This window comes from Hypomesus transpacificus, chromosome 16, assembly GCF_021917145.1.
Source record: "Hypomesus transpacificus isolate Combined female chromosome 16, fHypTra1, whole genome shotgun sequence".
Lineage (NCBI taxonomy): Eukaryota > Metazoa > Chordata > Actinopteri > Osmeriformes > Osmeridae > Hypomesus > Hypomesus transpacificus.
In genome coordinates, this window is record NC_061075.1 from 3,506,763 (window position 1) to 3,528,952 (window position 22,190).

General features: G+C 43.5%; 3 protein-coding genes and 1 non-coding gene across 8 annotated transcripts in view; 1 reads left to right on the forward strand and 3 right to left on the reverse strand.

Moving 5' to 3' along the window:
- Positions 1-16,752, reverse strand: part of psmd1 (proteasome 26S subunit, non-ATPase 1) — a 33,832-nt gene extending 17,080 nt beyond the window's left edge. Inside the window, exons 1-16 of the mRNA XM_047036765.1 lie at positions 16,566-16,752; positions 15,841-15,884; positions 15,593-15,666; positions 15,303-15,472; positions 14,948-15,156; positions 14,694-14,837; positions 14,339-14,565; positions 13,966-14,026; positions 13,720-13,845; positions 13,198-13,286; positions 13,011-13,089; positions 12,716-12,889; positions 12,450-12,561; positions 11,983-12,179; positions 11,636-11,731; positions 11,146-11,210 (exon numbers count right to left, since the gene is read on the reverse strand). Of these exons, the coding sequence (XP_046892721.1) occupies positions 11,146-11,210; positions 11,636-11,731; positions 11,983-12,179; positions 12,450-12,561; positions 12,716-12,889; positions 13,011-13,089; positions 13,198-13,286; positions 13,720-13,845; positions 13,966-14,026; positions 14,339-14,565; positions 14,694-14,837; positions 14,948-15,156; positions 15,303-15,472; positions 15,593-15,666; positions 15,841-15,884; positions 16,566-16,581 (1,883 nt within the window). The 5' untranslated portion in view covers positions 16,582-16,752. The remainder of the gene's footprint in view (positions 1-11,145; positions 11,211-11,635; positions 11,732-11,982; positions 12,180-12,449; positions 12,562-12,715; positions 12,890-13,010; positions 13,090-13,197; positions 13,287-13,719; positions 13,846-13,965; positions 14,027-14,338; positions 14,566-14,693; positions 14,838-14,947; positions 15,157-15,302; positions 15,473-15,592; positions 15,667-15,840; positions 15,885-16,565) is intronic.
- On the forward strand, positions 797-9,203 carry htr2b (5-hydroxytryptamine (serotonin) receptor 2B, G protein-coupled). Its single transcript, XM_047036766.1, has 4 exons — positions 797-1,296; positions 1,958-2,578; positions 5,756-5,956; positions 7,455-9,203. Exons 2-4 carry the CDS (start codon positions 2,317-2,319, stop codon positions 8,420-8,422), a joined length of 1,431 nt encoding a protein of 476 aa, XP_046892722.1. The 5' UTR covers positions 797-1,296; positions 1,958-2,316; the 3' UTR covers positions 8,423-9,203.
- Positions 14,162-14,294, reverse strand: LOC124478923. The gene has a single exon (XR_006957333.1). It is a non-coding gene; the product is annotated as a small nucleolar RNA SNORA14 (small nucleolar RNA).
- A 530-nt stretch (positions 16,753-17,282) lies between the features above and the next one.
- Positions 17,283-21,679, reverse strand: LOC124478790. 5 transcript variants are annotated; one of them, XM_047037230.1, is made up of 6 exons: positions 21,482-21,640; positions 20,856-20,921; positions 20,631-20,710; positions 18,606-19,874; positions 18,217-18,333; positions 17,289-18,113 (listed from the first exon to the last, which is right to left on the reverse strand). In XM_047037230.1, exons 4-6 carry the CDS (start codon positions 19,384-19,386, stop codon positions 18,007-18,009), a joined length of 1,005 nt encoding a protein of 334 aa, XP_046893186.1. In that variant the 5' UTR covers positions 19,387-19,874; positions 20,631-20,710; positions 20,856-20,921; positions 21,482-21,640; the 3' UTR covers positions 17,289-18,006. The 5 variants fall into 5 exon arrangements, with proteins under 5 accessions (XP_046893188.1, XP_046893189.1, XP_046893186.1 ...); XM_047037228.1 differs by having other exon boundaries at positions 20,856-20,972; XM_047037229.1 differs by lacking the exon at positions 21,482-21,640 and adding an exon at positions 21,043-21,124 and having other exon boundaries at positions 20,856-20,972.
- Between the last annotated feature and the right edge of the window lie 511 nt (positions 21,680-22,190).

Consider the following 22,190-nt stretch of genomic DNA (forward strand, 5'->3'; position numbering starts at 1 on the left):
ATTAAAAGTCAACTGCCTTGTCTCGGCTCCAGGGAAGGGTGTCTTTTACACCAGCTGTCACAAATGAGCTAGTCATCAAGAGCCTAATCTGGCTGATTTCTGAAGGGAAACAAGACGGTCAAAGGAATTTGAGACACTCAGAGCTCTCAGATAGACAGAAAGGCAGCTCATAAAATACTTCCCTTCTCTCTCTCTCTCTCACCGAGAAACTAACACCTGAGCTGGTTTAGGAGTGGAGAAAATATTTGGTGTGCGAGACGTTCTTCAAAAGGGCCCAGGTGGAAGCCAGAGGGCTGTGACCTTGTGTTCCGTTTTCCAAGCCTCACACAGAAAGCAAAGAACGCCTTTCCCTGGCTATAACACCTTCCCAGAATACAAATTTTAGATTTCAGCTTTAATTTTTTAAAATATTTTTTACATGATGAAACAGAAATCAAACTCACGTACATATTATGACAGGTTAGGTGGGAGGACACTTGTGTAGGCAATGTGGAAATGTGTTAAATATTGACTAAATCCTAGCCGGGTGGAAGGTGAGCATTCATTTATCATAAAGAGGGTCAATCGTTGCGTAAATGTGACATGCCGTCTAGTAGTGTTTAGCCTACAACAGCCTAAAAATCACCTTGTCCTCCACCCGCGATCTCTCGCCTTACTAGAGGAGAGCACTGAAAGTGACAAATTTAAACAGTAGGTCGGCTGTGTTGAAGGAAATTACCTCCCAGAACCACTGGCACACGGCCAGCTCAAAGACATTCATCTGTTTTGTCCTGAGCCTGACTCATGGGCAAGCAGAGGGAGGGGGGGGAGAGAGAGAGAGAGAGCAAGCAGGGGTTCAAGTCTATCAAAGAGCGGCGGATGGAGAAAGAAAAGCAGGGTGAGGGAGTGAGACAGAGGGGAAACGCAGCAGCTGGAAGTTTTTGAACCTGTGATCACTGTAGCTGGTGCGCATCCAGATCGGGGGCTCTTCCGACAAGCAAGGACGTAGGAAATTCCAGCGCCTGGAATGCTCTAAATTGAAATCATTTTTGTTTCTATAAAGGAGGGGCTGTTGGTGACATTTTCTTATTTTGGAGGGAAGCAAACATTTATAGGAAGGGGCAAGAAAACAGGCACCATTCTCCCTGGCTGAGGATTGAAGTTCAGTTGTTATGTGGAGAGCCGGGTGTTTGTCCTACGCACAACGTATTGCTTGATCGAAGAAGTGAGGATTTAACAGCTTCGATTGCAATGGCAGTGAACCACAGGAGGACAAACTAAAAGTGGACCACAAAAAGACTACTGCCAGAAGAGACGGTAAGATACAAATGAACCCTCATTTTTTATATTGCTGTATTATACGATTACTTGTGTATTTGGAATTTGGCTAGTTATTTCACTTAAGCTTTTTAATATCCATCAAAGTCATTGGTCATTAATTGTTCTCGACAAGTGATATAATACCTCAAGAATGTAAACACTTGATGCCATATGATTTTAATCATATGCTGGTGACAAAGGCTTTCTAAGGGTTATAAATGTAGTGCCAATTTAGAAGTAATTCTGGAGGCACAGATGAAACACCATTGAAAAAGCAGTCCAAATGTTCGTATCTTAAAAGTATTATGACTAATAAATTCAGAAACAATTATTGTACTGTTAAACTACGAAAGCTCATATGTTATTTTACTATGTTGGAAACAGATTGTAAATGCACCTATAAAGAAATTGTTAGGTAACTTTCAACTACAAAAACCTACACTGGCATATTTTACACACGTTTATGTCACAACAAACAAATGTTTAGCTGTGGTTGCAGGTACGTCCTTGATGAATATTCTAATTATCAGAGAGCTGCAATCAATACTAATGATGTACAGGAAACTCCAATTTAAATAATTCTAAATGTCTACGAATAGGAATTCATACGGTGAAAATGTCTTGCAATAACTCTCCCCCCCCCCCTGTTTTTCACTAGACACTCCTTGTTTTAAATGGTGCCTGGACTACCAATCAGAGATCTCCGCTTAGTTCTTGTGGAAGTACAACCTGTGCTCGGATTATCGCCTTCCCTTTTGGAGTTGGAGTTCTGGTGAGGATCTCCAATTCCTATTCCATCTGGATCCGTGAGCGACGGCACATTTTCGGATCGCAAAGTGGGTCCATTTTTGGGGTTTGTATGACAGACCAGAGATGAATCGCTGCGTGTGCTGGTCCTGAGCTGCCGCCCTGCCGCCCTGGCCTGTGGGACCCCGTGACCATGCTGACCAAGCTCCCGGAGCCAGCCAGAGCAGAGCCCCAACCCGCGCCAAGGCTAGCCACCCCCTCCACAGCAGCATGTCCCAGCCAGAGGCGGCGCCGTTGGTGCCGAACGGCTTGGGGCCCGGGGAGGGTACCGGGGCACAGCTGCGCTGGGCAGCACTGCTCATGGTCATGGTCATCATCCCCACCATCGGGGGCAACATTCTGGTCATCTTGGCTGTGTCTCTGGAGAGGAAGCTACAGAACGCTACCAACTACTTCCTGATGTCACTGGCAATGGCCGACCTGCTGGTGGGACTCCTGGTGATGCCCATTGCCTTGGTCACGGTGCTGTACAGTAAGTAGACCACAGAGGGAGAAGCTCAGTGCCTTGAGAGGTCCATAGGTGCTGTAGTCACAAACGTACCTGATGCCCGATCGTTGCATCTAAAGCTATGGTCAAAACTATTTAGAATACAAAATACTTCTCAATCAGACCCACTTTGGATTCTCTATATCTGTATCGCTGACCGTATAGCAATGCCACCCAGTTCCCCCTAGCTTGGCCACAAATGACCTGAGTTGCACTTGGAACTACAAAAGCTTGACTGCGACCAACCATGGAAACACATTTCCAGTGAATGTGCAAGGCAAAGCAGACGGCCGACATTCATACTTTGAATTAAAAAGGATAACCTCCACATTTAGCAACAATGGGGGATTGCTTTTGTTGTAAATAAACTGCACAAGAAATACGCACGCATTCGTATAATAATTACAGTGGATGGGTTTAGGAGTAGGACACAAGATGATATCTGGTTGAACATGATGAGTCATGAACAAATTACAGAGGAAACATAAGATAACAGTCCACAAACAACATACTTCCGTGAGCTATGCCATTACCCTAGAGTTATCAGATCCAAACCATCGTGACTCGGATCTCCTTTCCCCCAATGAAAAAGTGAACCTAAAAAACAAACATTGCCTGAAGTGTCTCACAATTTCACTTGGGGCAGGAGAGAAATCAAGACTAAACATTTGCAGTTGAATCGAATGGGGAAAAATAGCCGAAGCCGTGCAAATACGGCGGCGTTTCAAAGTGATGAATTCAACATCTCCCCGCTCCTTTCTGTGTGTTACGGTAGATCATCTTTCTCCCAGAGACTGGGCTCGGCCATTTACTCCTTATTACTTGTTAAATAAATGACCGCGTCCGTGTGTCATTCCATGTTCTCAACCTCATCCATGCGTGTAGGGATCTGATCTACATTCAAAAAGGAACACATGGTTCTTTTCGAAAAAACCATGTGTCTCGTACAAAAAGTAGGGCAGGAGGAAAACGAGGGAGGGGGGGGGGGGGCACGTCGTCGGATGAAAATCTTAATGCAGCCCATCAGGGCATATGGGAAGATGTACAAGTCAAGGCAACGTACACATGAAATCTTAATGCAGCCCATCAGGGCATATGGGAAGATGTACAAGTCAAGGCAACGTACACATGAATTCCTTGAAGCGACATGCTTGTTTTGATTTCGCCGAATGAAACCTCAGACCGTCTGTGACAAGAAGGCTCCCTTCGCAACCACAGAGATGGTTAAGCTGGTTGTTTTCTGCTGGTAGCTTCTTGGCTAGGCTGTGTGGAGGGGGAAGCTGGGGTTTGCGTGCGCAAGCACATTCAGAGCTCCGTCTTTCTGTACAGCCAGTCGAGACACATGCTCTCCTTCAAAAGACTATTGCAGGCAGCCGCTGTCCCTCCCGCCGCCGCCCCCGCCTTGATCGAGATGAAGCACGCTGCACGGAAGGTAGCAGAGAGGTCAGGAGGACCCAGACACATAAACAGTGTTCAGTGCTTCACATGGTCCCTTCAGAGCCACTTGGTGGGGAAAGCTCGTAAAGGCCCCGTGTACACCCAGACTTGGTTAAGAACAGTGTGCTCCAGTCAAACAGCGGGATTGGTGCAAACATTCAAATCCCACCTGAAAGATGCCAGAGGAGGAGCAAGACACGAAACGTTACTGAACGACCATAACACCCCTCGTAAATAGTTGCTATTAAACTTGGACCTCTGTAAACTCGAGAAACACCAAGATGATGACATTGGATAAAAAAGTTTTTTTTTTTTCATGAGAAAAAGGTCATAAATCATCGTACACATTATCTCAAATATTCTAAATGTATGAGACTGCGACCCCAATCACATTTTGAATGTCCACCAATTTAAACTTCCAAAAGAGGGAAAGAACCTGAACAAGGCTCACAGTTGCTGTCTATAAGAGTGAGGATCCTAAGGCATTCTGACCACATCTGCAGGACAGATGAATGAGGCTTCGTCAACACCTTGAAAAATGTAATGGTTCCACTGTTTAAAGTAAACTGTGCAGACCTAAAGGTAGTACTGAAGAAGGGCCCAGGTGACAGTAAAGAACCATTAACCAAAGTTATTTGAAGGATGGGTGGGGGAAGTGCCCAACGTAGTGCCACGATTTTGAGGCAGCACCACAAAAAGTGTTTATGTTGAAAAGAGGGGAAACATTTTTGCCTTGGCACATAAAATTACAATATCTTGTCTGCCAGGTTAACTTATGCCAACATTAGCATAAATATTTTAGAGCCAGGCGTCTTTTTCTGTACCCAGAGCAATCTCCCAGTGCTCACTTATCTCCACAAGCAGCAGGCATTGAAGAGACGTTTACAATTTCACTCTTTCTACAAACACGGATACTTTTTTTTATTTAACATTCCTTAACTTACATTTTCCATAAATACCAATACCAATTATGTGTTCTGTTCAATTTTGAATTAATTTCCATAAAAGTCCCTTCATAACAGTATCACTTATATTTAATCTGAAAAGCTTTTGCATATTAATAGCCCAGGTCAGAGAGCTTGCACTCTGGTATTTGGTGGAATTGGACATTGAATAAATAAATAAATAAACACTAATTATTATAATGACGATAGAAATACTCAAATATAGCTCTTATGGAGGACACCCATTTCAACATTGTTTTTGCAAGAGTCCGACCAGGTCATCACACTGAAATGGTGACTTTACTTGAGCTTTTTGTGGCTCATTTCCACAACATTATCTATGTCATGTGAATGCATTGCAAATGGGCCACTGCAATAACATCATTTTGTCTTAGAGCTATGCCTTTAAATGGACTGATATTCTTAGACCACACATTTCTGCGTCACCATTTTTACATAAGTACTGCTCTGGCTAACTGACTATATTGCAAAACATTTAACCCCCCCCCATTATTTCTGAAATATAAAATAAAGATTTCTGGAAGAAAGGGCCTGGGGGTATTTTGTATGTATGGGGGTATTATCGGAAAGGACTAGAAGAACGTATTTGTTCTTCAACCAAACGAACAGAAACCCCCTAAATGAAAGATGGTTCCAAGCCCTCAGCACTGCACATCTCCCAAATGCTCGTGGCACATGGAATACAAGCAATTTGTGTAGAATGCATGTCTAATGGACACCTTCCCCCCAAAAAACGCATATTTTCACATTGTCTCCTCAGATTCGGGATGGCCTCTCCCCGACTTCCTCTGCCCCATCTGGCTCTTCCTGGACGTCCTGTTCTCCACAGCATCCATCATGCACCTGTGTGCCATATCGCTCGACCGCTACATTGCCATCAAGAAGCCCATCCAGCACAGTCAGTACAAGTCTCGGGCCAAAGCTATAGCCAAGATTGCATTGGTCTGGCTAATATCTATCGGTAAGCACATGACTGCACTGCCCATCGTTCTCCGGCCCTATAAAAGTTCAGAGCGTGCACCGAAACCTGAGGGCAAGATTCCTAATGTCATTGCTCCTTGATTTCTTAGAATGTGATCCATAGCAGACCCCTTTTATACAGTCAGAATAAAAGCAGGAAGTAATAAAAGCTAAACGACATAAACATTCACTACTGCAGAGGGGTTTAGGGTGGTAACAAAGAATCAGAGAGATGGCAGAGGAGTTCCTGTTCCACAATCCAGTTGACCATTTACACAAAACTAGCAGAAAAGAGGTGACTTCTTCCAGTAGAAAAAATGACTTGTAAAAAGTGTAATGACAATTTCAAAACCACTGTAAAAATTTACATTATTTAAAGCGTTCAAACTATTTTCAAAGTCAGTACCTTCATTTTCTTTTAAGGTAACTTAACCAAGCTCCATCTAATTTAACAAAATCTCAATGCAGAATTAAAATCTCAACATTATTCAGGCCTCATAATGCAATTAGGTAACAGGTAGAAGGGCATTTATTTGCTCATGAATAAATAGGCCCTTTGAATATTACTACTCCAACTTGGTCTTTTCACTGTCTATAAATGAAGTGGCTGGACCACTGGAATTCTCATGACAAACGGGAAAGCTTTCATTCAAGACAAATTCAAACAGCAAGTTGGTTTATTTTCTTGATGGCACCATGGAAGCTTATACCAATACAGACATGTGTACCACAATCCAAAAAGATGGTTAGACAAAGGGCTTTGTTTTAATTTCCTGACTGATGACCTTTTTATTAATTCAGTCTCCAGCCCAAGCCTCCGTTGTTGATGACTTGCCCAGTGAACCTCTAGTGTATTAGCACACTGGTTTGCTCTTAATGATCTGTTATATATTATATATTAGCTTTCCAGTGGGACATGAAATTAAACACCCTTCAGCTTGTTAACATCATCAGCCCAGAGGGTTTTGGCATCAGGAAACTGTGGTGTGAAAACCTGGCAGAGTTTAGTCTGCTTTTAAATGGCAACAATGGACAGTTCGGACCCTTCTAGATAGCACTGCTATACCTGGGCCCTGTGCGATTTCTGATTTACTGAATATCTTTACTTGAGCAAATCCAGATGACTAGAACAAGCTTTATAATTAGCTCGGAAGCCAATGTCGGTAGAAGAGACTCTTTGGCCAGGGTGCATGTTCTATGTCAGAACCATTATAGCATGGCAATTTATAGTTTGTTAACATGACCGTGGAGTAGAAAATTGGAGATTCCAGGAGTCCCAGTTTGTTGTTTTCCTTCAAAACTATTACTACCTCTGCTCTCCTCCTCCATAAAAGTATGAATCCCTAAACACTCCTACAAATCCCCTCCAAAAAGCACATTTCTAAAACTGTCTCTTCGTAAAACACTTTGTAGTTAATGGGTTCTTTATAAAACAGTCATTTAATACAGAATAACAATTCTTTGACTGACCAGTTGACCATTAATCTCTGTTTTTACAGGTATAGCGATACCAATTCCCATCAAAGGCCTGGGGAACATGCCAAACAACGCCACCTTTAACAGCAACCACACCTGCCTGTTGAAGCCCGACAGCTTTCGAGAGTTCATCATGTTTGGCTCCCTGGCAGCCTTTTTCATCCCTTTAACCATCATGATGGTCATCTACCTGCTAACCATCCAGGTGCTGCGCAAGAAAGTCTACCTGCTCAGGTCAAAGGTCACCCAACGCTTCACTCGTCCAACAGTCTCCACGGTCTCCCAGAAGGAGCAGCCCATACCCATGGTCACTTCACCTGCTGACAAGCTGGCCATGCTGGAGGGGCTGAGGAGGGAGAAGATTCCAGGGGGTTCCAATGCTAGCGCCAACCCCAACACCCCCTTCATATGCAAGGACATGCCAGTTCGCCGCATGTCCACGATGGGCAAAAAGTCCATGCAGAACCTTAGCAACGAGCAGCGGGCCTCAAAGGTGCTGGGCATCGTCTTCCTCCTGTTTGTGGTCATGTGGTGCCCCTTCTTCATCACCAATGTCACGTCAGTGCTGTGTGCCAGCTGTGACCTCAACGTCATCGGGCGTCTCATGGAGATCTTTGTGTGGGTGGGCTACGTGTCGTCGGGCATCAACCCCCTCGTCTACACCCTGTTCAACAAGACCTTCCGCCAGGCTTTCACGCGCTACATGACCTGCAACTACAGCAGCACGGCCGGTAACGGGCCCGACGGGCACACCCCGGTGCGGAACGGGCGACGGAATTTGACCCGGATCTCTTTCCGTTCCTCTATGGCGGAGAACTCAAAGCGCTTCATGAAGCGGGGGATGAAGAACGGCATCGGCCCGGTGAATTACCAGAGCCCTCTGAGGCGACGACAAGCACCCGTCCAGTCTTCCAGCTGTGTCGTCATCGACACACTGCTCCTGACGGAGAACGAGGACTGTAAACCCGAGGAGCACGTCAGTTATGTTTAGGGACGTGAAGGATCGTCTATTGGGGCATTAACAAAGCCCACAGACATATAAGGGCATCAACCTCCATGAGAGGGATATGAGGACAAGATACGAGTTTCAGTTTGCATTCTTCAGGGGACACCATGCATCAGTTTCTATGAATTATGTTTGGGCTGTAAGAGCCAAACACAAGGGAAGAATGGAGATCTCAGAAACGAGGGGCCCCTGGATTCTGTACTAAACATTGGTGAACTTTCTGTAAATTGAGTCTGTCAGAGGGAACACTGAAGCGCTTGCCCTCAATAAAAATCTAAGCCGACAAAGCTTTGGTCGGATTGTCCTTAAGGAAACTGCCAGACAAAAACTTCAGGAATGAAGACTGACTGTGAACTTTCCCTGGATACGGTGCGTTTTTTCTCTCATGCTAATCATGACACCTTGGGCTATTTTAATCTGCTATCGACAATTTCCATTAAGGAGATTACATGCTTACCTATGGAGAGTACAAACACTACTCTCACCTTATGAACTAGACATTCTTCTGGCTCCACAAAACTCACAATTCTTTAAGAGAATAGCCTACTTACATAATAGATGGCACCAACTTTAGCTGCAGGTTTTGGTAATCTTTTTTTACTTTTATCAACAGTCGTTGTATAGGCAAGTCTTGGAATGTCAAATCGTTTCTGTTGCCCAGCGTTATTACATTCAAGCAGCTTGTTGTTTTGAAAGTGTTACAAGGACAAAACCTTTGCAAATGGGAAGCTTTGCTATACAGACAAATAAAATGTATGGAAAAGTTGTCCTTCTTAGTACCTGTTGACCATGATGAACTGTGCTTGACTAAAGGAAAAATATACAACGTGTGGGATTTGCTTCTTCCAAGTGTCTAGGCCTAGTGCATTTTGTTACCTCCTGACTTGCCTTCATGTCCCAATGTTAACAATAACAATGGGCCAGGCTTACAGTAGATAATTTGCTGTTTCACTTTGTCTTTGAAATAAGTTAGTAATGATAAGCATCCCAAATTGAGCACAGCCAAAATGAAATACCATAAAGCAATGTGCTCACTCAAGGGTTCATAACCACAAACACTGAAGAGCAAAACTGAATGTTTGTCAGAATCCCTTTGAAAGAGAGGATGTAAAATGAGGAGCGTCTGAAGTCAATTGCTCCAGTGGGAACAATGACACAAATACCCTAACCATATAATGATTTAATCTGTGCAAGCAAAACCCCTCAATACTGAACTGCTTCTGGCGCTTTTTTTTGTTTCGTTTTTTTACACACACGGTCACTCAAAAACACTGCACAAACTCAAAATTGAGTGACTACCTCACTATAGATACACCTAGTGTGCGACAAACCCCGGCAAGCCAGCCTTTCCCGCCCCAACTCCCAGCCTTTCCCCCGATGGGTGGGGGGAGGATGGGGGGGGGCTGGTGTCTTGGGAGCCAGGGGGGGTGGGAGCGGGAAAGGGAGGAGCTGTGCTGAATTGTTGCCGTTCAGGGGGCTTTCTAAACACAGGAAGGATTTACACAAGGTTTATCTAACAGCCAATTGATCATATGAATATCGCATAGCCTTTTTTGGGCTTAAAATAGTCCCCATCGTTTCTTTGTTTGGCCAGACACACTGTTCAAGGCTGCTGTTCGGCCTGATGGGTAAATTCACGTCGAAGGATGAGTGATGAGCCCCATAAACAGAACAGAAGAATGTGTGATGGATGACAGGAAGCCAAGTGCCCTGGGGCATAGAGGAGATAATAGGCACGTCTAGGCATATTGTATCTACCTTCCAGTCGTCACGTGACAATGGAAGCTTACTGTACTGTCCTGAGACAGAGCATGAAATTAAACAGATCTCCGAATGCCCACTCATAGCTTTAGAATAAACATGAACACAAATACGCTATATTTGTTTGAACTGCAAGAACAAGGGGCAAACCTTCACTCGAACATAATTTCAAAAGGTCTTATGACTTACTAAAATGTGTTTTGTGATTCTATAGATCAACATACTACTAGGCTACACATCGATCACACAAATAAAAAGGATACACAAAGCTAATTAAATCATGGGTATTTCAATAACCACCATACTAATAAACAGGTGTACCATCCGAAACGTCAGACAAATTTCCGACAATTAAAACAAACCGACCTACTGGTTATTTGACCATGAATGTCACACAAGCAAGATTTACTAAGCTCGGCATGACTTGGCAACCAGCTCAATTGATTTCACGCCTCACCATTAAGACTCAAACAGGGTGAAAATACTGAAGACCTTGGTGGAGACCTGTGAACCTCTCCTTCGAGAGATAGCGTCGAGTGTGGAAAGGTGGGTCGAAAGGCACAGCCAAAAAGGTGGGTGAGGCCCCACTGGCAATCTGGAGTGGAAAAGACCTATCCATCTCAGGTCTGGGACGAAACCATCCATCTCAGTTTGTTTTGGATGTTTGAGCGAAATGGAGGAAAAAGGGCCAGAGGCTAGACAAACCTCTGGTGATATTGTGAAAATGTACTCCAAACGCATTTGGAAAGAATGGCCGGGTTAAGGGCGGTATGCGGTCTGTGTATACATGCGAGGGGCCGATTCATCTGTGTCCGCTTGGCTGTGACCCTGTTGGCGGGGCCGGGCCTACAAGTTGCGAGTACAGCACCCTCTAGTGTGCGGATGACGGATTTGCAGAGGAGCAGTGGTGGGGACAATGAGGCAAGCACGTGGTCGAGTGTCCTTACCTGAACATGATGAACCCAATGGACTCCACCGCCGCCCTTCTGACGTCATCGTTCACGTCACTGACCTGCAAGGTAGAGACGTGGACGTAGATTCGTCAGGGAAATGAACTTAGTCGGGATTTTTGTATAATTTTTTTATGAATTATAAAGTGACTACATTTTATATCTATATTATAAAATACAACCCCACCCCCCCAAAAAAAGTTTTATAAAGTAGTACTCTATACTTTAACCCAGTAACCGAGGATACAGCCTGTCTTTCACTACATCTAGGCTGCCATCTGCAGGACATCACTGGGAACCCAGTGCATCTCTAGACCAATGTTATCACGGGGACCACGTCATCACATTAAACATTCCAAAAATATATCCTAATCATTTCAAACCATCTCGATGGCTAAGAGCCTTCCATTTCTTTTTAGCTGACCCACTTTTCCTGCCAACAGCTTGTGGTCTTGTGTAGAGAGAAGGATGAGGAAGAGAAACTCACCGCCACATGCAGCAGGCGCCGGATGGCCTTGTTGTTACCGGAGCCGCAGTAGGCCATGCCCACTGTGTACATTCCAGAGCGCCGCAGGATGGGGTCCTGGGGGGAGACGCCGTGAGAGAAAACAGACATCAACCTTGGCCTCCTCTCAGCGTGCGCACGCCCATTCCAGCCGCGGAGAACCGTGATTTGATCAACGAGAGGCCGACGATGTCTTATTTGACGGGTTTGTACATTAGCTCTGCGCTCACGGAATTAAGACCATGAGCTGATAGTAGCTAAAACGCGCTGAGTCGCTAACGACATTGTCCCTCCAGGCCGTACAAAGTGGTAAAAGCCAAACGCCGTACCTTGTCTCTGCACAGGCTCTCGATGAGGGTGTCTGCCTCCTCCATACGCCCATACATGACCATGGCGATGCCCACGGCCAGGCCTCGCAGGATCTTCTCGTGCTGCGTCTCCTGGGCGTAGCCCACCATGTCCTCGATAGCCTGGGCAGACTTGGAGCCCAGCATGACCAGACCCAGAGCCAGGCCCGCCGCCTCGCCTGGACAACGAGAGAGAGAGGACACGGACGAGTCAATTCAGGAACGGAGGCAGCGGCAGGAGGCAGCGGCAGGAGGCAGCGGCAGGAGGCAGTGGCAACGCTTTGCCCAATCTCACTCAAATCCTGCGATGCATCCCTTGATTTTCAGGTTTCAGATTCATCCATTGATGCAAGACCATGCGAACACATGTATGGATTTACATACACATGTATTGCATTTCCTGATAAAAGACAAAATGTTCTTGCCAAATAGGTTCTTGATTCACATACCTGTAACTGCATCGTCCTGGTACAGATTGGACTTGAGTAGATCATACACGTCCTGCCTCGCGGTGCCCAGTGCAGCCAAGCCCAGACCCAGACCACCTCCATGACGGACAATCTATGGACAGCACAAAGAAAACAGCTGTCGAGTTACAGACTACTTCAAATCCCAATCCCAGGAGTGGGGGGGGGGGGGGGGGGGGTAGATCTGATAATGGCCATTTATTTGTCCATCAACTCGAAATTCTGATTTTGGAGTTGCGTCCACTCACATCGTTGCTTGCGTTCTTCAGCTGGCTGAGAAGGTAGTCGATGATGTCACCCCCGTGGTTGGCGTGGATCAGTCCCAGGGCGTAGAGGCCGCCTCCTTCCTGGTAGGCTGATCCGGGGGACGTGTCTTTGGGCAAGTAGGTGGCCATCAACTGTAGAGCCTCTTTCTCATGGCCCTGTATAGCATTGGAGGTTTAAAATGTCAAATATTCAGTTCTGTACAAACAACCCGAAGTGATAAATTGGTCCATCCAATCAAACTAATTCCCGATTCACAAGTGTAATTAGTTAGTGTACCTTGTGAATGACGCCAAGACTGGCTGTGGCTGTGAACTTGGCCCAATTGGTGGCTCTTGCTAACCACTCCAAGTTCTCTCTGTAGATTGAATGGATAAGGAATAATCAAGAGTGGATCGTACCACTCACCATACGAAAGCGGCCATTTGTTGGTTCTGTTTCAACATTAGTTCATTAGCAACCATACCTGAGGAACTGGTCACTTGTGGTTCCCGTATGCATGAAGGAGTTGGCTATGACCGTGGCTGTGTGGCACACTGAATTTCGGACCGCATCCTGTAGAAAAAACAAAACAAAGAAAAAGTCTGGTTTTGAATTGAATACAATTTTTTTCCACCAATAAACTGCCTACTCTTGCTATTGTCATCACTGATAATAAGAACAGCAGTGAAATCAAATCCTGGGTCTAGTAACAAAATAACTCTAGAACTCGCCCCAAAAAAACGTAACATAAGCCCTAATGATTTGATACACCAGATATGATAACATTCATGTAATACATAATACACCGTGTGTCCCTGAAAAACATGTCCTGTGTCAGCCCTGAGCCATGGGGTCATTGTTCATTTCGAATTTGTGGAAATCTCCAAACTAAAAGGACCAATTCCCCGCCAATCGACAATGTGTTCTTTTGTTTGTTCACTGTGTAGCATGCTCTGTATATTGTGGATATAGACTCCATTTCCACAACATTACAACTGACATTTACCTTTGTGTTCTTGAGAATCATTAGGTCTGTGTTGTTGTTCCGAATCAGGAACTGCAGGTGCAGTTCAATGGCCATCTCCCCGCTGAGAATTTTGATCATCTTGGCATTCTGATAATTAGGGTCATCCTACCAAACAAAAAAAGGTCCAGCACTAATGAACTACTCATTCAATGATCCAAGAGCATTTTCAGGCAACTATGTCATTGACGTTAAGCACGTTGGAAAAGTCCCAAGATCTGTGCTTACCATCTCCATAACCTTTCCAGCAGGGGAGCTGCCTGCTTTGTCACCAATCTCCATGGCATCGCTGCAAAAAAAAGAAATTGGAAGTGTCCTTTGAAGTCTGATGCATTTAACCAATCACATCAAGACAACGACAAAATCTCATTGGATGTCATCAACCAGATTAACCACTAGCAAAGCACAGCCAAGTCCCTGATGTGTCTGTCTTAGAGTTGAAATAGTCAAAAGCCACTGACAGGTCACTGGCTTTGGATTCCCTAAAATCAATCTTGCATCCTTCCATGTCCCAGAGGCTACACATTCAGCAACTAGGGGGTTTACAAAGGATGCACCAATACCCCTTTCATCCCTCCCTCCCTCCGGCCTTATAGCGTACCTCTCTTTGTCCACAACGGGCACTGTGCCAGTGTTGGTGGAGCCGGGCACAGCGGGGATGGGCGTGCCAACGGTCCGCAGGTTTTGGATGACAGAGGAGAGGAACTGTTGGCTGGCGCTCTCGTACAGGTCAAAGCAGATCTGGTAGGCCATCAGCAGGTTGTCCTCCTTCACCAGCTTCTCCAGGATGTCGCTCACCGCCTGGGGGTCGTCCAGGAAGATCAGGCACTGAGAGAAGGAAGGGAGAGAGGATTGTTAGCTAGCCACAATGGTTCTTGGTGTATTACACCGACAAGTCTGCATGAACATGTGGGACGATCGATTGAAAGTTTGATATGTCCTTTTTTTTTGGTTACCTGACAGACATTGATGAAGTCAGGCTTCTCCAGGTTCATGTACAGTTTGACCAGCACTCGCAGGACCTCATTGCGAAAGCTCTTGTTTTGAATCAGTGACATGCAGACCTTCAGGCTGTACGCTAGGAGGCCACCAACATCATTCTAAAGCAGAGAAACATTTTGTGAATTTCAATGCGTTATATACATAAAGGTTCGTTCAAAAAAAAAAAAAAAGGACCGCCGCCCTGGAAGCCCACGACGCAAGCACGAACCGACTCGAAGATGGTCTTCTCGAAGATGTCCAGACGCCTCGTCTCCAGAGCGATGCCGATGGCCTGCTTGTACTTGTGGTCCCCCAGACACCGCAGGAACATCTTGTTGACGATGCCCTCCAGGCGGGGGTCGATGCTTTTCTTCTCCTCCTCCTCCGGCAGCTCGGCGTTCTCCACACGCTGCTTAGTGTAGTGGTCGATGCATTTGGCTACAAGGGGGAAAAGCAGCCATAACAAAGACATACCCAGTGTTTGTGAAAAGCCCTGCAGTGGTGCTCATAATACATGGTGTACTTCAACTGTCAGGTCATACAAGATTTCATTGTGCACGTGAAATGTCAAAAACTGAACTCACCAATAATGGTCTCCACATACTCAGAGTCGTCTGAGACATTGAACAGTTCTCCAGCCCCCAGGGCGTAGTTCAAAGACTCCTCAAAAGCTCCGAGGTGGTAGAAGACCTTGGAGGCCACAAGGGCAGCAAACTGCCTGCTCCGAAAGGTCTCATCCTCATACAAGACCTCGCTGTTGAAGCCAAATTACGAGTTACAGCTAGTCTTTTTTCTGATCAAAATGAACATGAAAACCAGATCATTTTCTCATGCAGGCATTACTTCAGTTTAGTTTGGAATCCAAGGCACTTACATTTTGTCAACAGATCCTGAAATCTCAGCCCAGAAGTCATTGACTATGGCGTTCAACTTGTGTAGAGCAAACTCCTATGGGAACGTGAATAAACATCAGGCATTAACAACTCAGATTCAGATCAGTTGGGGTCTTGACTCAACTGACTGCAAATTAGTCAACACACTGATTTTTATAGTAAAATGGAACGCCATAACAACATATCTGCCATACCTTTATAATATTTTACTCATAAGACGAAAAAGTACCTTTAGTTGGGGCTCCTCCTCATCCAGGAGCGAAATGATTCCAGCTGATAAACACATAAAATATAATTAGCAAATAATAAAAACAAACAAGATGACTAGCCTACCCACTGAATCAACTACTTTGGTCGTTACCTTTCAACTTAAATCTGCAAATTTTGCATGGTCACATGTTAGCGAGCTAGCTATCTGTGTTAAGAGGTAGCACTAGTAGTGACTTCAAACAGTTCTCATAATTAACTATTGAGATTTGTTAAACCTTTGGCCAGAAGTTCTGGCATTCACTCCATGTCGATACTAAAAAAAATATACTATTAGTTTACAATCCGCGTTTTACGTCGCCCAAATTAGTATGTATTTTATTATGTAGTTGACGCCAACTAGCTAGCCAGCTAAAGCTGATAGCGAGCTAGCACAACCAAGCCCGGAGCGGCGAACAACACAGCAACGAAAACGTGTTTAGCTAGTTGTATTTAAAATCTGGCCTGGTGGCGTTTGATTGCTTCACTTATTTGAGACTACCAGTTAGTCATTTGCAATGACTTTCTGTTCCATTGACAGTGGCGTCTGGCCTTCGATATCTGAGGTCGCGTTAGCTAGCTGGCTAGTATAGCCGCTAGCTTTGTGACTCAGCTAAATCAATGGTGGCTAGCTAGCTGTCATGGCAAGCCGTATATCCCGGTTCTAGTAACAAAGGCTGATATTGCTAACTAACGTTACTGACTTACCGGCAGATGTTATCATCTTTGGTTCTAATCCACCTTAACTCCTCGAACCCAGGATAGATTTTAAATCAGCGACAACAACCTTAAGATAAATCGAACCCCTTTAACGGATAGTGAAATTGTCTGTTGTCCAAAACAGTAACACTTCAAATTGCAAGCAACTTTTTTTGTTCGCCAATGACAGGACCCAATCGATGACCTCTTAACAGGCGTCGGTGTACTTTGCCTGATGAAAATGGAACGTGAGGCTAACATTATTTTTCTCGTATCCTCAGCCACAATTTCTATTTATTACGGTAAGATCTAAAACGAATGAGAAAAAAACACCATCATGCACTATTTGTAAATATAGAAACAACACTCAATTACAAATCAGTTAATTAACAGGCTTTTGTTATAGCTGTCTGGCATGAATCATTGCTATTACCTTTAGTAACTAAACCACCTTTATGGGTTAGACAAAGAAATTGCAACCCTAAACGAGTGAGTACATCGTTTTCGATCACATCTAATTAATAATCGGTCCTAACCGATTCAATGATAGGATATTAAGTGTGTCACTCGTGGGAGATGTCCTCCAACACATACACTAATGTAATTGAATTCGCATTTTTGGGGGTCAAAACAAATGTAGCCCAACAGACAGCCTTACAGTTTCCAGATGCAACACATTTGGACTGGTCTTCCATGAACAAATCTGAGAATCAAACCCTTTTTTGAATTGAGTAAAAAAATGTGTTTATTTCATAATTACACTGAAGTAGTATTCTGTAATATATGTAAATCTCTTAAATCATTATACACTGCTTAAAGGTTGAAAAAGACAAGTATAGATTTTTTTTTTTTTACTATTAGTGCAATTGTTTGACTTGTTCTTCTAAGGTAAACACATATTTCACAGTCAGGTCTTCAGAATTCTTACACTTCAATTCAAGTGCAACACCCACTAATGTACCGGACAACGGCTCACTATTACAATCTCCACTTCCTGAACCAAAGTTGTGTTACATCAAAATAATGATTTGATAACTTCCTAATTAGGTTACCATTTGATTAATTCAGGCTACCTTAAACAAGTGTGTATTACATAACTTTTAGATTACGTTACAACAGTATTCAAAAATATTTTAACAACAGAACTTAATACAGTACATATTCCCCTTAGTTTCCTTTTTGAAAAGTGAGTTTCTTAAAAATTACATACAAAAGGAATGTGCCAGACTAAACAATGTATATTGTCTGACTAATGAGTTAGTTGTCATCTCAACTTCCTTATGTTATAGACTTTACTAATCAACGGAAATGTGCTGGATCATATGCTTTCAAGCCAAGGTGTCTGTCACATGACATGTCAGCTAACTGACCCAATCTAGAACCAAAGAATCATGCCCATGGTTGACTTGTGTTAGTTTAACAGTGGGGGTACTGTCAACAGAAAAGGATCTCATGACTGAAGAGTGTCCTTCCCTGCTCCCCCACAGCCTGTGTAAGGTCCACTTGAAAGGACATTGGTCTTCAGTGGGATTCCTTCCTCTGCAATTCCTGCGTCACCTAAAAAAGAAACTTACAAATACATTTCTCCAGAACATAGGCTACTGCAAAAAAATACACCTGTGAAGTTTCAAGCAAGACAACAGTCTTAGTTATACTGTACCTTGTTGCCTGTTACTTGGGGTGCTGTCTGGACCTCCATGTCTTCCTCTACCAGTCCAAGGCAAACATTGAAATTGCCAGTGAATCCTGTTGCCACTATTCCCAGTAGGCCTATTATCTGAAAGACAATAATGAGGGTTTAAAAATTTGGCAGCAGTTCTAAGGGGCCCTTCTGATTAAAGAATGTGTCTTTTGTGGTCTGCTAAAGCCTGGCCTAGTGGGAAAATGTGTGTATGAAAAATGTCTGGTGATCTTGTGAGTGTAATGTAAGCTACTGACCTACATATTACTTTTACATCTAGAACAATAGCAATGATTGTAAAATGTCACATTTATGGTAGGGAACTATTATGTTAACACAGTTCTGATACTTTAAAAGTTATATTACACCTGAAGTTTGAGATGAATGAAAAACTCTGCAAGCATTTTTCTTGATGGTCATCATCCTCTGCTCCGATTTGGGAATGAAGATCCCGACCCAGATTGCTTCAGGTGCATGCTTCCGAAACACGGAACGAAGTGCGCCCTCAAGAAATCCCATAGATTCACGCGTCTCTTCACTCTCCACGACTGATCTTATTAACCCGATCAGGGCCGGGCGGACACTGACACGTTTCGTACGTGCCCTAACGTCCTTCAGAATTTCTTTTAGGCAGATTTCGTTTGAACTTATACTTAAAAACTCTTGGCTGAAAATAAATATTATGATAGGAGAGTCTATTGTTCGCTTTAGGCCGCAACTGTTTATACTTGATGTTCTAATGCTTTTTTCGATGTCCTCACGGAGTGGCTTGTTTGTTTTTTCCTCCCCCACAGGCTTGCCAGTCAGTTCCAAATCCTTTGGCGTCGTTGACAGAGGTGTTTTATTTTCTTGAGGCGAAGTCTTAATGTTGATATCAGTATCGCACAAAACGTTTTTTTCGTTTGCAATGCCTAAAGGATGATCCTGACTGTTCGTGTTCTTTTCGGCATAGCTCACGTTGTGTCCAGTTCGCTGTCCAAAAAACATGTCTTGGACAAACTCGTGCATTATTCCAGCACCATCCTCGTCATTAGTTTGAAAGGAATCACTTACCAAGTTTATCCTTTCTTTACCCCCAATTTGAAGAACTAATTGTTGGAATTCAGTTTCTTCGGGTTGCAGTGTATCATTTGGATCTCGACAAGACATTATTTGCCTCTTCGCACGCCTCAGTTAAGGGCACAGGTCAGAATAGATTTTGAGATGAGTTGTTTTCAATTAGTCTAATACTCTACTACGCTTAAATACGTGACACCCACTCAGTAACCACCTACTTTGGATACATAAACTTTCAGGGTTGACAGAAGGAAGCTATATGAGAGGGTGGGATTAAGGCTGACTATGTGTTGCTATTGGCCACAATATGATAGGCGTGGCAGTCTAAATAGGAATCAACAAAGAAAATCACCGCTATTTCACGGTAATTAAGTTATATTTTGATAAATTACATACACAACGGACAAGTAGCTATGATCTGTTTTATCACAAAGCTACAGAGGTGAAAACAATTAAGTCTTCATATCAAGGGGAAAAATTGTTCTTCTGTTAACTTTCAGGGGACAATCCTGATTCTTCTTCATTCTTACTATGCGCAAGGAAAATACTCCTCCATTTCCTCCCATGTTGAAGAGGCCTGCCTTCTCAAACAAGAGAGAACAAGAGAGCACATTTAGTTTTTCTCTCTCTCATAACATCACCAAAATCATTACCCTCTAATGATAAAATAAAAGAAAATGTATTACCACTCTGCATGTGTATTCTGCCGATTAATGTGTCAAAAACATTGGATGTATTGTCTTTGCCAATCTAGATTGATTAAGGTTCAACGATATGTAAAATGAGTAAGATACTCAAAAATAAAATAGATGCCAAAACCATCAACACTGTCCCTTTGACAGTAATCTACAAATAATCAACTAAATGACTGACCAAAGCTAACAGACACAAGTCAGACATTGACCTTTGGACTCAACGATTAATGGACGACTGTCACGGCCACAGCCGTGCCCCCCCTGTTGTTTTTGTTTTTGCCCTGTCCTAGTGTTCCCTGTCTCATTGTCTTCACCTGTCTCGTTCAGTTCTCGTTAGTTTCATTGTGTCCACCTGTGTCTTGTTTGTTTCTGTGTATTTAGGTTTGTGTTTTGTGTCCAGTCTTTGTCTTGGCATGACGACCTGTCTGTGTGATTACCCTACCCGTTTTCCTGTTTTGTACAATAAATCCTTCGTTCACTCAATGTCTCACAACTCTCCTGCGTTTGGGTCCTACCCCTCCACATGCCCTGACAGCGACCGCGTGTTTCACTTATGTGCCATGCCCATGTTGATGTTTAAACTGTTGATATTCATTGATTGTTGATCTCACCTGTTCAGCTGACAAGAGCTAGAATACTGACCTCTTTCTGTAGAGCGAGAAGTAACTGCGGGTCAAGAAGCTCTCTGGGACCAACAAGAGTTACACGGAGACCTAGACGAACTGAGAGATGCGAAGCAATATTGGTGCATCTGTGTTATTATAAAGTGTTACGATGAACTACATGAACAATGATCAATCCTCGGCACACGATGCAATGTAAATTAAGGTAATGGTGTAATCATATATATATTTCTTTTTTTTTTACCTGTATATTTTTTATTTGATAGTAGAGCTTTTAGAGAAGATAGGTGAGATGCAGTCCGGTCCTTGTCTGTCATTGGTGGATCCGTATCCAAGTTCACAAGAGCAATATGAGCAGGTACTGTGGAGAAAATGCAGTTTATCTCCGCCTTGGGTCAGGGTATTCTATTGAAATTCAGTTGTCTCCATACCTTTTAGAGTCTAGAAAACATAATCAACGCAGTCAAAATGGACGATTTGGTTAGTATTTCATATCAATGAGTGGTTGCCTGTCAGTTGACTTGAGATCTGTGCCATTTACCCAGTTCTCAAGGTAATGCTGCTGATGTATCAGTAAAACCTGACATGTCAGCAATGTCACCAATCTTTGCCTGATTGTTTAGTGTAAAATACAGATAAGAGAATTACTGATTGCATGGGAATCAGCATAGGGAAAGTTCATACTAGTAAGGGAAATAAACTGTGATTTAATAAAAAAAGATACTGGTAAGCAATGCTGCATTTTACATTACAGTAGTATTACCAAGTATTCCTTGGTTGTTGTTGTTGTTGTAGGTAATAGGATAATTAACATAGTTGGAAATTATAACACTATATATTAGATGACCTTCAGTGTACTCATGTCCTTACCTAATGCCATGAAAAAACACATCCCGAAGAGCAGAAAGGTAACTTGTGGACCATAAACTGACGCTGTGTGGAATCTTGACCGAAAGCCCCCAAAATGGACCAGCTCCTTGATCATGTTGGTCAGCACATGTACATTTCACAATACTGACTGTTGCCTAATGTGACAAAGTTCCGGTGAGAATGTAGTTTCATGCAACTCCCGAAGGATTGGGCCATTCTTTGAAATAGGTGTGGATTGTAGCCTTTGTCTGGTTCGGGAGGGGCCAGTTTACTGACCTATTTTGAATGGAGGATCAATAACGTTTTCAGCTGTTTTGTTTCCATACACACACACAATACGGACAGTTAAATAACAAAATCAGTTAATCTATGAAAGATTCACAATAACATACAATCATAACTTTTAATTTGAGTTTGATCAACTTGGACAACATTTTTATAGCTCTTTTTGCAACCATCATAAAGGGCTTACCTAATGTCCATCAAACACATTGAATAACTCAGATTCAACCTGTGATTTGTGGTGATATTTCAAGATTCTGCAAGGTTGCAGTCTTAACCTAAATGGAACCTCACACCAATGGTCGCGCACTGTTAGTGTGTTGACCGTAGTTTACATAAGCAAGTCTCTGAGTGTGCTATATAAGTCCTTGCACCCTTTGTGCAGATTTGGGTCGATGATCTCTATCCAGTCTGGGGAGGCATTGAA